This window comes from Caretta caretta, chromosome 19 (genome assembly GCF_965140235.1).
Source record: "Caretta caretta isolate rCarCar2 chromosome 19, rCarCar1.hap1, whole genome shotgun sequence".
Taxonomy (NCBI): Eukaryota; Metazoa; Chordata; order Testudines; family Cheloniidae; genus Caretta; species Caretta caretta.
The window spans coordinates 1508669-1522220 of NC_134224.1; the positions used below are offsets into that span (position 1 = coordinate 1508669).

At 51.5% G+C, this 13552-nt stretch overlaps 1 protein-coding gene across 3 annotated transcripts in view; it reads left to right on the plus strand.

Moving 5' to 3' along the window:
• The window catches only part of RSPO1 (R-spondin 1), a 34215-nt gene that overhangs the window by 18323 nt on the left and 2340 nt on the right, over window positions 1–13552 (plus strand). For all 3 annotated transcript variants that reach the window (XM_048825965.2, XM_075121294.1, XM_048825964.2), the window contains 3 exons: window positions 8304–8495; window positions 10377–10526; window positions 12599–12787. In XM_048825965.2, the coding sequence (XP_048681922.1) occupies window positions 8304–8495; window positions 10377–10526; window positions 12599–12787 (531 nt within the window). The remainder of the gene's footprint in view (window positions 1–8303; window positions 8496–10376; window positions 10527–12598; window positions 12788–13552) is intronic.

A 13552-nucleotide genomic window follows, 5' to 3' on the forward strand; every position in this document is an offset into this window, starting at 1 on the left:
GCTGCGTGTGAACGCTACATGGCAAGAGATGGTGCTTAGAGAGGTTGCTGCCCTGAGGAAACTGTGGGACCCGCTGGAGCACTCCTGAGATGTTAAAGCTGCCAGGAGTGGGAAAGCCAGGGACCCATGCTCTCCCCTGCTCTGAGGGCTCACAACAGCCCTTCCCTTTCTGCCTTGTTACATACGAACAGCCAGGCTGGATCAGACCAATGGCCCACCTAGCCCAGTGTCCAGTCTTCCAACAGTGGCTGATGCCAGGTGCTTCAGAGGGAATGAACAGAACAGGCCACCTTATCGAGTGATCCATCCCCTGTCATCCAGTCCCAACTTCTGGCAGTCAGAGATTTAGGGACAGTCAGAGCATGGGGGTTGCATCCCTGACCATTTTGGCTAATCACCATTGATGGGCCTATCTTCCATGAACTTATCTAGTTCTTTTTTGAACCCAGTTATACTTTTGGCCTTCACAACATAACCCTGGCAAGTTTCCACAGATTGACTGTGTGTTGTATGAAGAAATACTTCCTTTTGTTTGTTTTGAACCAGCTGCCTATTAATTTCAGTGGGTGACCCCAGGTTCTTGTATTACGGGAAGGGGTAAACAGCACTTCCTTACTGACTTTCTCCACACCATTCCTGATCTATCACATCCCCTCTCCCCCATAGCCATCTCTTTTCTAAGCTGAACAGTGCCAGTCTTTTTAATCTCCCCTCATAAGAAAGCTGCTCCACACCCTTAATAATTTTTGTTGCCCTTCTCTGCACTTTTTCCAATCCCAATATATCCTTTTGGAGATAGGGCAACCAGAACCGCAAGCAGTATTCAAGGTGTGGACGTACCATGGATTTATATAGAGGCAATATGATATTTTCTGTCTTATTATCTATCCCTTTCCTTATAAAGAAAAGGAGGACTTGTGGCACCCTAGAGACTAACCAATTTATTTGAGCATAAGCTTTCGTGAGCTACAGCTCACTTCATCGGATGCATTGTTGCATCCGATGAAGTGAGCTGTAGCTCACGAGAGCTTATGCTCAAATAAATTGGTTAGTCTCTAAGGTGCCACAAGTCCTCCTTTTCTTTTTGCGAATACAGACTAACACGGCTGCTGCTCTGAATCCTTTCCTTATGGTTCCTAACATTCTTTTGGCATTTTTCACTGCTGCTGCACATCAAGCAGATGTTTGCAGAGAACTCTCCATGATGACTCCAAGATCTCTTTCTTGAGTGGTAACAGCTAATTTAGACCCCATCCTTGTATATGTCTAGTTGGGATTCTGTTTTCCACTGTTGCATTTATCAGCATTGAATTTTATCTGTCGTTTTGTTGCCCAGTCACCCAGTTTTGTGAGGTCCCTTTGTAACTCGTGGCTTCCTCATTTTTGTCTAGTTCCCCTTTTTGAAGTTAAATGGTACATGGTGGGTTTCTGAGTTATTTCCCCCTCACAAGGGTGTTAAATTTAATTTAAATTATGGTCACTATTACTGAGCAGTTCAACTATATTCACCTCTTGGACTAGATCCTGTGTACCACTTAGGACTAAATCAAGAATTGCCTCTTCCCTGTGGGTTCCAGGATTAGCTGTTCCAAGAAGCAGACGTTAAGGGAGTCCAGAAATTTTATCTCTGCATCCCGTCCTGAGGTGACGTGTATCCAGACGATATGGGGATAGTTGAAATCCCCCATTATTAATGGATTTTTATAGCCTCTCTAATCTCTCTGAGTATTTCACAACCACCGTCACCATCCTGGTCAGGTGGTCGATAGTACATTTCTATTGCTAGATTCTTATTATTCAAGCATGGAATTACTATCCATAGAGATTCTATGGTACAGTTTGATTCCTTTTTTTTTTTTTTTTTACTATATTTGACTCTATGCTTTCCTTCATATATAATGCCAGTCCCCCTCCAGCACAACCTACTCTGTCATTCCTGTGTCTTCTGTGTCTTTTGTACTTGGGTATTACCGTGTCCCATTGATTAGCATCGTTCCACCAAGTTTCTGTGATGCCTGTTATATCAATATCCTCATTAAATACCAGACACTCAAATTCACCCGCCTTAGTATTTAGACTTCTTGCATTTGTATCCAAGCACTTCTAAAAGGTGTCAATATTTAGTTGTCTGTCTCGTGTGATGTCATTGAACAGGACTCTTCCTTTGACTGTTTCTCTTCAGTTCCTACCTGTACTTCATCAACTTCTATCTTCTCCTCTTTACAAGGATATAGAGCATCCCCTTTACTAAACCCTCCCCAAGGGTTGGGTCTGTCCGAACCATGTGCTCCTCCGCAGCTATCGCGTTTGGACAGAAGTAGCATTTCCCCCTCCGAGAAGGGAAGGGGCAGGAAAGCGATCTCCCTGTTACAGAGAGCCTGGGACTCAGTGTCCCATGGGAGCAGAGCCCTGGAGCTCAGTGTCGGTGCCTCTCTTGCATGAGTGAGATCTGGCTGGATGCAAGCTGTCATCTCTCCGGAAGGGCGCGGCAGGGTCGCCATGCTGCCGGCCGAGCTGGGAATTAGCTCCCCTTTTCAGCTGCTAAGCCAGGCGGATCAGCTGGGGAAACATGCAGGGTGAGCTTCCTGAAGCAGCCCCAGTTGGGCAGCGCAGAGGGCGATGCGGCCAGAGAATGGGTGCTGCCATTCAGCCATCTGGGTCCTGTCCTGGAGCCTGAGCCTCCAGCGCCCACACCCAGGGATTCCACCTGCTTCCTCGGTCTCGTCGCCCGCTCCCACCTCTTTGGGAGCTCCTCCTGGGGAACCTGGTGCAGCAGCACCACCTGGCCGCAGCCACAGAGGACAAGCCCAGGCCTGCAGCAAACGAGAGATTTTGCTCTCAGGGGGGTATCCCCATTCTGTTTCTGACCCAGCGCAGACCGAGGGGATGTGCTATATCCCAGGGGTTGGCAACCTATGGCACGCGTGCCAATGTTTAATGGCACACTGAGGCCTGCCGGGTCCCAGCCGCCGGCCCCGCTCAGCCCGCTGCCGAACCCAGGCCGGACCCCGCCCCGGCAGGCAGCAGCGAGCCATTAAAAATCCTGCCTGCCCAGGCCCGCTCTTCCCCCTGCCCCCCCCAGGGCAGGGTGAAGAAGCTTGGTCCTGCCGGCTGCTGCAGGGCAGGCAAGTTCCTCCTTCCCTGCCTCTTCCCCCAGCCTGCTGGGGTCCTGCCCCTCCTCCTCCCCTCCCTCCCTGCCGTCCATCAGCTGATGGCCCTTGCCAGGGAGGGGGAGAAGCGGAGCCAGAGTGCCCGCACTGCTCCGGGGAGGAGGCGGAGAAGAGGTGGTGACGGGGCCTTGGGGAAGGGGGGTGGAATCAGGGCATATCCCCTCCAGTCCAGCCTCCTGCACCAGAAACGGGATCCCCCTCTTGGCCCCAGAGGTGGGCCCTGGCGGTGAGGGCTGAGGCCCAGTGGAAGTGGGCAGGCGGGCTGGGAAGCTTGCAGTGGTGCTGCCGGTGCGGATACGAGGAGATGTCGAGTTCTAGCACAACGTACCCCAAGCCCCGATTCAAACCGCTCCGGTATCCAGCGGAGCCTCATGGAGCAGCCCCTGGGATGAGATGCCCCAGGCTGTAGCTCCGCACTGAAGCCGTCTGTCTGCGTGGCACAGGGCTGGTTAATACAAACCATCGCACGATTTCCATTCGGGAGCGGAGCTGGGTGGCTCTGCTCGGTGATCATTGAGCAGTCACTATGTTCGGTTTGAAACTCGTGGGTCATTCGCTATTCTGGGCGTGAGGCGAGTTGGTGACACGTACTGTGATAGTGAGCATGCCTCTGAGCAAACAAGACTTGGGGAGAAGGAGCTGATAAAAACCTCAGCATCTGGCCACAGAGAAGTGGGCTGAGAAGTGAGCACTGCGTTCGGGGACCACGGGGAGAGGAGCTCGCGTATGCCCGAGGCTGGGCTGCAAGCTCTCTGGCCGCACTCCAGTGCGGGATCAGAACATCAAGGCAGAGGGTGGGCTCATTGCTAAGAGGGTCAAAATGAAGTGGTTCTCTGCCCCAGTGGGCAGTGCAGCTCTGCTGAGACGTGGGGAAAGAAGAGGGGAGGTGTCACCCCGCTTAAAGAGAGCCCCTATCCATCAGCACAGGGAACAGATGAGCAGGGCTGCTCGAAACACAGGGAAAGGGTTTCACAAAACAGTGCAAAATTCCTGTCCTGCCGGAGCAGGCACAATGAGAGGATGAAATCAGCTGCATCTCCTCTCTACAGGTAGGGGCCAGATTCTGCCTCCATACGCTCCCCCGTGGCTCCCTCTCATGCAGCTCAGTGGGAGCCCCAGCACCAATACAAGGGGGAACTTGGCCCTAAAAGGGGGAGGGGCCAAGTCCCAGAGTTAGCAAGAATTCAGTCCTGACCAGTAATTAGAATTTGTTCTGTTGAATCAGGAATCTGCTCCGATTTCTGTTACATTTTCTGTGCTTAGAACAGCCTCCGTAACCCAAACAGAACAAATGCCATCAGCAACTGCATGGTTCTGATAAGGCAGAGCACAGAGGTTACTGAAGCGATCTAAGGGGTTTGCAAATTGCTCTGGAAGCAAGCGTGAGGTTTTTCTTTTCCTTTGCGAATCCAAGTCCTTGCCGCTCAGTTACTAGCCTGGAATTTAAAGATTCTGTCATTCCAGTGCTTGCTTTTGAGGTATAATAAATGCAGTATTTAAAATACAAAAAGATGTAGATGTTCTATAAACACAGACAATGCTTACATAATTAACTAATAAAAATAACCTGCATTCTAGCCTGCAAAAAATGTTAGTTTCAAAATAAAGCAGAGTTTTTTATGATAATTAGAAGCAGAAGATGTTCAAACATGAAAGTGGACATTTTTCTTGGCCTGAGATTAGGGCCTCAGAACTGGTCTCAGTTTAGGGGGTACTAAAAGCTCCCTGTTGCCTGATGTAACTGACCTATATAGGAAGTTTGGGACCTGAATCAGCTCCAAGCAGCGTGGAGAGGTATTCGGATGGTTTCCCCTTTTGGAGTCTGCAGACATGTGAGTCCAGCTTATCTGGGGCAGGACCCTGCTCATGAGGGAGGATGCTCCTCGGCTGAGCTGGCTACCTCCCCGTAAAGTATATGGCTGTAGGCGGATGAGGGCGTGTGAGTCTGGGCTGAGTGAGTTGCTCCAGGAGCCAGGCAATAAGCCAAGGCAGGCATGTGACCCTCCCCACTTTGGCCTGCTGCAGGCACATGCTCCCAGCCCACTTCAGGAGCGTGGCCGGGGACGTGCAGAGATGCGTTCCCCTGCAGATGCTCTAGGAGTGGTAGCCAAAGCCAGGCCAGGTGTTATTTCTGAGTGGGAGATGGAGTCGCTGGGCGGGGCTGATGGAATCGCTTTGGTGAGGGAGTCGGGGGTGTGTGTGTGTGGTTATTTGGGGTTTATTACAGGGTTTGGATGCTGGCCCAAATTGCTGCTGTTGTTTTCATGATATTTATCTCCATGCTCAGAGCAACCAGACCAGGTGTGCAACAGCCCCACTCCCTCCCCACCCAAGTAGATTTGGGCGCGTGATTCCATCCACCGATGCATCCGTATGGACCAAGACAGAGTGCAAGACTCCATCTCTTTTGGGTATTAAGCAATCACACTTGTCCCAGATATTGCTGCAGTTGCATCTGAAACGAGGCTGAGAATAGTGGCTGTGCGATGCTGGGCTGCAAGTTCAAATCACTTGCTCCTTGGTCATCTCTTCTAGCCTGCTCAGCCCGGGGGAAGGGGGCAGGGAAGGAGAGAGCCCATCTCTCTGACTATCTAATCCGGGTATCTATCGAGCACTCAGCAACGTGGTGTCTGGGTGCCGGTCCTGGAGCATCATGGGATAGGCTCTGGCGTGAGATGTGCATGCAGCCCTCCTGGGTTGGAAGGGTGGGAGAGGAATAATGGGCAAGAACAGGGAATCCTTGAAGTCTCTTTCCCTTGTGCTGCAAGTTGGACACAGAGGAGTTTTGCAAACGTTACCTTCTCACGGCCAAATATGTTTTTCTCACAGTAGCACATATGAAGGCCAGTGCTGACCAGGGAATCCGGAATCCCGAGAATGCTGGGCCGCATTAGCTCAAGGAGCTTGCTAAATCTTGCTGAGTTGACAGATGCTTGTGTCCCATTGAGGAAGATGCAGGCCAGGCTTGGAAAGGGCCTCAGGAACAGATGTGTCTTGGCCACAAAGGACAACAGCGCTTGTAATGGCCACAGGAGCAATCAATTATTTATCTGGGTTTGACTCATTTTCTCTGGGCAGCATTTAAGCTGGAGTATGAGCACACTCATTGCATCAAATATTAATGACAGGTCTCCTGAGAGAGGGATTTTTTTCTATGATGCTGCTGATTGGCCAGCAAAGGGTCCATTCTTACCTAAGAGCCAGCGCTAGGGAGCATTTCACATAGCAATAAACCATCTCGAAGCTGCAGGATCATTTGTGCCATCTCCCATGAGATGATGTGTGAGCTATTAGGCCCAAAGACACAGGGCTGCTTGCTGACAAGAAACATTCAGCTCTCTTCATGGGGGCTTTTGGAACTGGAGATTTCAAATGTTCTTCTGGAGCCAGCTTGAGCTGGGTCACATTTCTGGCAGAAAGGATGTCTTGTTACTCTGAGAACGTTCCAGCACAAAACCTGGGCAGCGTCAATCCCGGTTAAAATGGGAGCCTTTGGGGCGAATTTCAAATGAGAAGCTACAACAGGGAGGAGAGCCAAGGCAGACCCTGTCCAAGCATTCCCTGTCCAGCTCTGCTGATGTACCTCCACCCTGAGCTGCAGCATGCTCTGCATTTCCCCTCTCCTCCCCAGCTCTGCTCCTCCATCAGCAGCCCGACCTGCAGCAGCTCTTGCTATGCCGAGTCCTGGTTTTCCTCTTCAGCAGAAACGGCCAAATTAGCCAGTAGTTTTGTCCTAAAGACACATGAACATTGCGGAGAGGTGGACCCAGTTTATCTCCTGCTGGGATTTGAATCTGGGTTCTCCAGAGGCATGTACCTAAACCATTATATCTCCGGGCATGTGTCAGTGCTCACACTCCATCCTCTCCACCCCATCCCTGACTTAGCAACAGTAACGTCTGCTTAGAAGGAACATCAGGTTAGATGGGACAATAGGACTCTGTCTGATTCCCTCATCTCAGGGGGCTTCTCTTGTCTCCCAGAGTGTCCCATCCTCTGTTATCCATTGGAAGTTTAGCATTGAATCCTGACCAAATTAATGACGGGCTTGCACTTTTCAGGTTACATTCTCACTGGTATGAGGTTGCATTTGGCCAGGGAGGCACAGCTCTGCTGAAGGTTGGCTTGGGGTGGTGAAAGGTTGGGGTTTGACAGGCTGATATGAAGCGGGTTTCACCAAACAGAAGACAGATTGGGTTAGCTCAGGAACACGCATAGCGAAGGGTTTTCCTGTAATCTCTTCTTTCTGACAACTCCCATGTTGGACAGATTTGTGCCTGTTGACACCCACTGGAACATCCTCCTCTCCCATCGTTTAATCATAATTCTTCTACATTTCCCCTATTGTCCACATGTTGGTGCGGCCAAGGCACCATCCATACTGCGATGTCACACCTAGTAACTCTGCCATGTCTTTCACCACAGAGCCTGGGCAGATCTAAAACTGGAGCTCGGGAACACTCCTGTCTGAAATGTTTATTCTGGAGCCACATCTGGCCTGCTGTCCCACAAAGAAAAGGTTGAAGTGAGGGGAAAATAGGAGACAGAGACAAAGGGGGACTCGGAAATGGGGGCTGGGAGGTCAGGGTTTGAGCGACCAGATTATCTCAGGCCTGAGCCATTTCGTCCATTCTGATGCCTGATAATTTTTCTTGCAAAGAATTCCAAAAGGCTTGTCGGCTATTTTGACACTTTAATTATTGATCCCTGGGCCAGACCCACTCTCCAGGAATTCCACGCCAGCTGGTCTGCCCTGAAAGGCAGCATCCTCTACTTGTCTTTAGAAGGGGCAGTTTCCTACATGTGCTACCCCTTGCCAACTGGAGAGAGGAGTGCTGGTCTGGAGGAGGGCTCAGTCTTCTTGCCGATCCAGCCCGGGGACTCTTTGCTGAGACCGCCAAAGGGCCCAGATTGGGTTGGGGGTGAGGGATAGGTTGTGTCTTGCAGACACTTGGCCACAAGGGCTGAGTCCACTAACCACATGAACACGTTTTATAAACCTAAATAACAGATGGAAGCCAGCGCGAGAGTGGGCCGTGTAGCAAGCTGCTGTTGTTACAGCCAGTTCCCTGGACAATCTTGCTGCTCTGCAATGTGTTTGTTAACCTGCGGGTATCTCTCTTGCCTTTTCAGTCAGTACCGAGGTGAGCCAGGGCTGTGCGAAAGGCTGTGACTTGTGCTCTGAGTTCAACGGGTGCCTGAAATGTTCCCCCAAACTCTTCATACTGCTGGAGAGGAACGACATCCGACAGATCGGGATCTGCCTGCCATCCTGTCCGCTGGGGTACTTCGGCGTTCGCAATCCAGACATGAACAAATGCATCAGTACGTGCCAGGGCCTGGGAGAGAGAAAGATACAAAACCATGCTCTGCACTTACAGGTCCTCACATCCAGGGCTTGCAGTGAGTCAACCCTTGCCTGCCCCCAGGATGTGGATCAGGGGTAATATCCCCATTATATGGATGGGGGAACAGGCCCAGAGCGGGAAAGTGACTTGCCCAGAGAATATCCATATAAAGGGATCCCTTTGCGATTTGCTGCTTGCAGCCCTGAATGCGGCATGAGAGCAGAAGAGAGATTTATCCCGTTTTGCACCTAAGATGGGAATGCAGTTCTCTCCCCTGCAGAGGTGGCTGCGTTTCCACCCACGAATGCAATGTCCCATAGGGGTTTATTTGAAACAGATTAAGAAGCAATAGCATGAGCCGAGGTGCCTTAGGCTTTCCCAGTGCCACCTAATAGCTCCTACCAAGCCAGGGTCAGTAGAAGTAGCGCAGTGAGTTTCTCTAAGGTGGGAAAGAGCACGCACAGATTGTCCTACAGAGAGAGAGACATCAATGGACACTCACGTAATGATGGCCTGAAAAGCCTGTCCGGCATCGGTTAGTTTGGACATCAGCCCCTTCTCTCAGCTTTTGACTTGCGTTTTGGCTACTGTGTCTTTGGTCAGGGTCCCCCGGGATCTAAGCTAGGAGCTGACTGCAGTCATTCTTGTTAGGAACTGGAAATTGCAGAAATTAGGTGGGAAGTGCTGAAATGTGGCTTGGAACTACTGCAAGAGAGTGTAAATTGGTGCAACTCTGCTCAAGTCAATGGAGCTACCCCCAGTTACACCAACTAAACGTCTGGCCCAACGTATGTTAAACGTTATGCTTAAACCACGGAGAGCCACAGCCAGTGACAGACAAAATGTCCTCACGGGCCCATCAGCCAGGGTCAGGTTGCTATCATGGGTCTTTACAAGATGGGCATGGGGCGGGGGTGGGAGGGGCGAAGGGCTGAAGCAGTGAACTGTCAAACAGAAAGACTTAGAGACACAGTCTCTAATTTGGGCATTTCTTATTTTGTTGTGTGAATTGTCTGGCTTACCCACCGGGTCGAAGTGATGCTAACACATTGGTGTCGTAGCTGACCTCTTGAGGTGGGCATGCTCTTACTTCCAGGATCTTGTGTGGTATCTGGGGAACCATTGCCACTGACACCACCTCTTCCTTCGTCTGCCCATCCGTAATGAATTGGGTTTTTGGCCTGGGTCTGTCTGTCTTCCATTGCAAGGGGCTGGGCCGACTGAAACACCAGTGAGTGAGTTGGACCTGTGAACAATCCTGGGGTCATTTCATTAGCAGCTTCATAGAACCTGGCACCACAGGCAACTTCTGTAGCCACACTAGAGCTGGGTAAGGAGTGACTGAAACTGGAGTCAGCTCCTTGTCTTCTTCCATTTTGGCTGATTGTCTGTCAAACTAAACAGGAGCCCAACCCTCTTGCAATCATATTGCCGAGATATAATCCAGCCTAGGCTGCTGCTGATGTGATAACTTCAGCAGAGTGGCTCTATCTTGCAAGGGGCAATGGCAGAAGGAAACCAGTTTCCTTCGTGGTAGCACCACCAGGCCTGGCAGAGTGCTCAGAGACATACACTGGCTGTTTGCAGATTTTGTGGGCCAGGAGGGCTCTCTAGTGGGGTATCTAGTCCTCCCCTTTGCATAGCTCCACTCTTCCTTTCCCCTCTCCAGCAGATGGTGCCCAGTCTCCACCTTGAAATGTAACTTGACTGCAATACGCACTTTCCACTTTCAGTACCTAAAGGCCACAGAAGCCTGCCGGGAGTTGCTTTTCGATCATATCCATGGATCTGCTGATTTTGGCCCTGGGGGTAGAATTCAAACTATGTGGCTGGTTTTTTTTCCCTTTTTCCTCCCCAGAATGCAAAATTGAGAACTGTGAGGCCTGTTTCAGCCGAAACTTTTGCACCAAATGTAAGGAAGGTTTGTACTTGCACAAAGGGAGATGTTATTCCACCTGCCCAGACGGCTACTCTGCTGCCAATGGCACCATGGAGTGCAGCAGTCCTGGTAAGTGGCATTAAAGCTGTTAGAGCGATTGATTTTTCTGCCGGGTCCTGTAGCATTCTGAAGGCTCAGATTTGTGCTGCCTGTCTGTATGCAACAGCGTATTAATCCTTGCCCGCTTTCCCTGCTGCTCCTCCATCACCCTGCTGCATTTCAGTGACGTCCCATGAACAGCAGTGACCTGCTGGGGTGCCAGAGTGGGCAGCCCAGCAAGTATGTGAATGGAACAATTAACAGCTCAGCAGGTGCATTCTAGAGCAGTGCTACTCAAAGTGGTGGTCTGCAGACCAGTGCCGGTCCATGAGCCACCTGCTGCCGGTCCGCGCACACATTGGGAAAAAAAATTGCCGGTCCCCGGCATCAGATAGCTTGAGAAGCACTGGGCTAGATGACCTGGAGGTACCTGAAGGGTTCAGCAACAGACAAGAAATTCCAGCTGACATTGTTGAAAAGTTTTCTTTTCCCTATGAGAACATCCTAGTAAAACTGTGGGAGCTAAAGTCTTTCCTCCCAGGAAACACAGAGTGTATATGTGATCTTTCCTGCCTGGAGACAGATTTTCCCTGTAAGACATGCACCTGAACCCCCCTCCCTGCATCCCAGCTGTGCTGTGCAAAGCCAGGCAAACCAGAATCTGCCTCTTCATTTGTTCTTCACTGGTGGCATATTTGCATCTGCAAAAAACAACAAACAGTCAGGGGCTTAACTCTGCAGGAAACTCTCCGCCCTTGCCAATTTAATATTTAGTTGCAAAATGCGTGATCGGTTTTCTGTGCCGGTTGCCTTAAAGCATAGTTGTGGTTTGGAAGATGTCAATAAACCCTGCAAGGGACAAGGCTAGCTGCAGCAGCATTCTAATGAGTGAAAGTACAGCCAGATACTCAACCCCCTGGAGGAGTGTAAAACCTTCTGGCATACTACAGCCCAGCATACTACTGTCCCGATTCATTGTTTGTTCGTTACTTCTCCGAAAACACCTGTTGCTGAGACTCACGATCTAAATGATGGACTCAAGGATATAATAGCCTCAGGAAGGGGTGGGGGGAGTACACCTCTGACCTGCTAAAGGCCCAGATGTGGGGTGCAGTGGGTGACAAAGACCCCATATGAGCACACACAAAAATTAACCATGCAGGAAACTTAAACTGTGGCAGGCTCCCCTCCTCATGCGAATGGCTCCTCGGTCTCGCCCGTCTTTGTTTCTAAAGTAAATAATTTTCGGCAGTGAAAATGAGGGAGCACCGTGTTTGTGTGGAATGCGGGGAACTTGGGGGCTAAGCAGGTTGGGGTCCCTCAAAACGAGGGACATTCGGGAGGTGTGCGAGGTGCGGCAGAATGCAGGCCACGGCCATGGGGTTATTTGGGTTAGGCAGACATCAAAAAGTGCAGACATGCCCATTGTTGGCGCCCAGCTTCATGTGGGTGAGGTCTGCAGTGACCCACATCTGGGGTTGCCAAAAGGGAAAGGCCACGTGAGGCTAGGAGACAAGAGTGAGTAGAAAAAGCAGGAAGGGACTGTGGTGACTTGTTCTAGGAGAGGCAGATGTGATGCGCTCTGAGGGTCTAGGCATGTTCGAAGTGAGGCTTCCCATTCCCCTGCTGGGCCTCCAGGACCCTGTTCTGCAGGTGGAGCAGAGAACGGGCCAGGAGGAACGGTCCCCTCGGGAGAGATGCACTGAACCTTCTGGCTGAGGCCAGGTGCAGTCAGAGCCTTCTCCTCAGGCACACTGACTTGTTACGCGGTCCCTGCCTTGATCACCACAGCCCTGTGTGGTGCAGCCTGGAACTGGCATTTGGACTCCAAGTGTCTCGCAACAGGCCCAGAAAATTCCCATCACAATAGATTTTTCCGCATTGTTTAAGTCTCTGAATAATGCCGGCGGCTCCACCCTAGAGCTCTGGCTGGGCTGGGGTGCGTGGGAGTATTGCACCTCGCCAGAGGCAGCTCTGGGGGAGACAGAGATCTGTCTGGGAGGAGCAGGCAGCCGGTGGCACTGGGGAGGGAAAGGGCTCCGGGGACGTGTCGGGGGCACTGGGAAAAGTAGTTTTCTCCTGACTCTCTTGCTGTCTGGCAGCACAATGTGAACTGAGCGAGTGGGGCCCTTGGGGCCCGTGCGCCAAGAAAAGGAAGCTGTGTGGCTTCAAGAAAGGCAACGAAGAGCGATCGCGGAAGGTTCTGCAGGCTCCCTCTGGAGATGTGTCTGTGTGTCCTGCCACCACGGAGCTCCGGAAATGCACAGTGCAGAAGAACCAGTGCCCTGAAGGTGAGCTGATGGCAAGGCATTTCACCCTCTCCCTTTGGGGACACATTCTGTTTGCTTGGCATTAACATGTAGTTTCTCTGCAGGATGTAACAAACAAGGCCCGGGCAGTCGAGACCCAGGGTCAGAGCAGGGGGAACCTGGGGCTGGAAGTCGTAGACTGCGTTCGTAGTCAGGTTCCAGGCTGGGGTTGATACCGAAGGTCAGAATCCAGTTTCAGGTGCCGAGGTGGAAGGTGAAGTCCAAACCAAGCTGAGGGCAAGGCCAGGCACTCAGGAGCAGGAATGGTCCCGGCAGCTACCTGAGATCCATGCTGCTGCCTGGACTTCCTGGAATGCTCCTTGGTTTATATAGGGCAGGGAACCAATCGGGAACCACCAGGCTGCTCCATATCAGACCCCTTGAGGAGGGACTTCCCCAGTCTGTGTTCTCAGCGGATCATGGGCAGTGGAGCGCAGACTGGGTGGCAGCCTGGAGATGCCCGCTGCCTGGCAGCTCTGTAGGTCCAGGGTTGAGACCTGCTGGGCCTTACAGCCCCCAAATAGGCCCTGCTTTGTGCTGCACCTCCACAGGACAGGCACGTCTGTGCTGCCTGATCCTCCTTGCCACAGCCCGAACTGACGGATGTGAGCAGCTGTGATGTGTTTCATGCAATGTCATGAGGCACTGAGCGTCTTGCCTTGCTCTTTACAGTGTGTGTCCAGTTTGCCTTTCATAGGAACGCGGCCCTGCCAAAAGCCTTTCAGGGCCGGTGTGCAACATGACAAC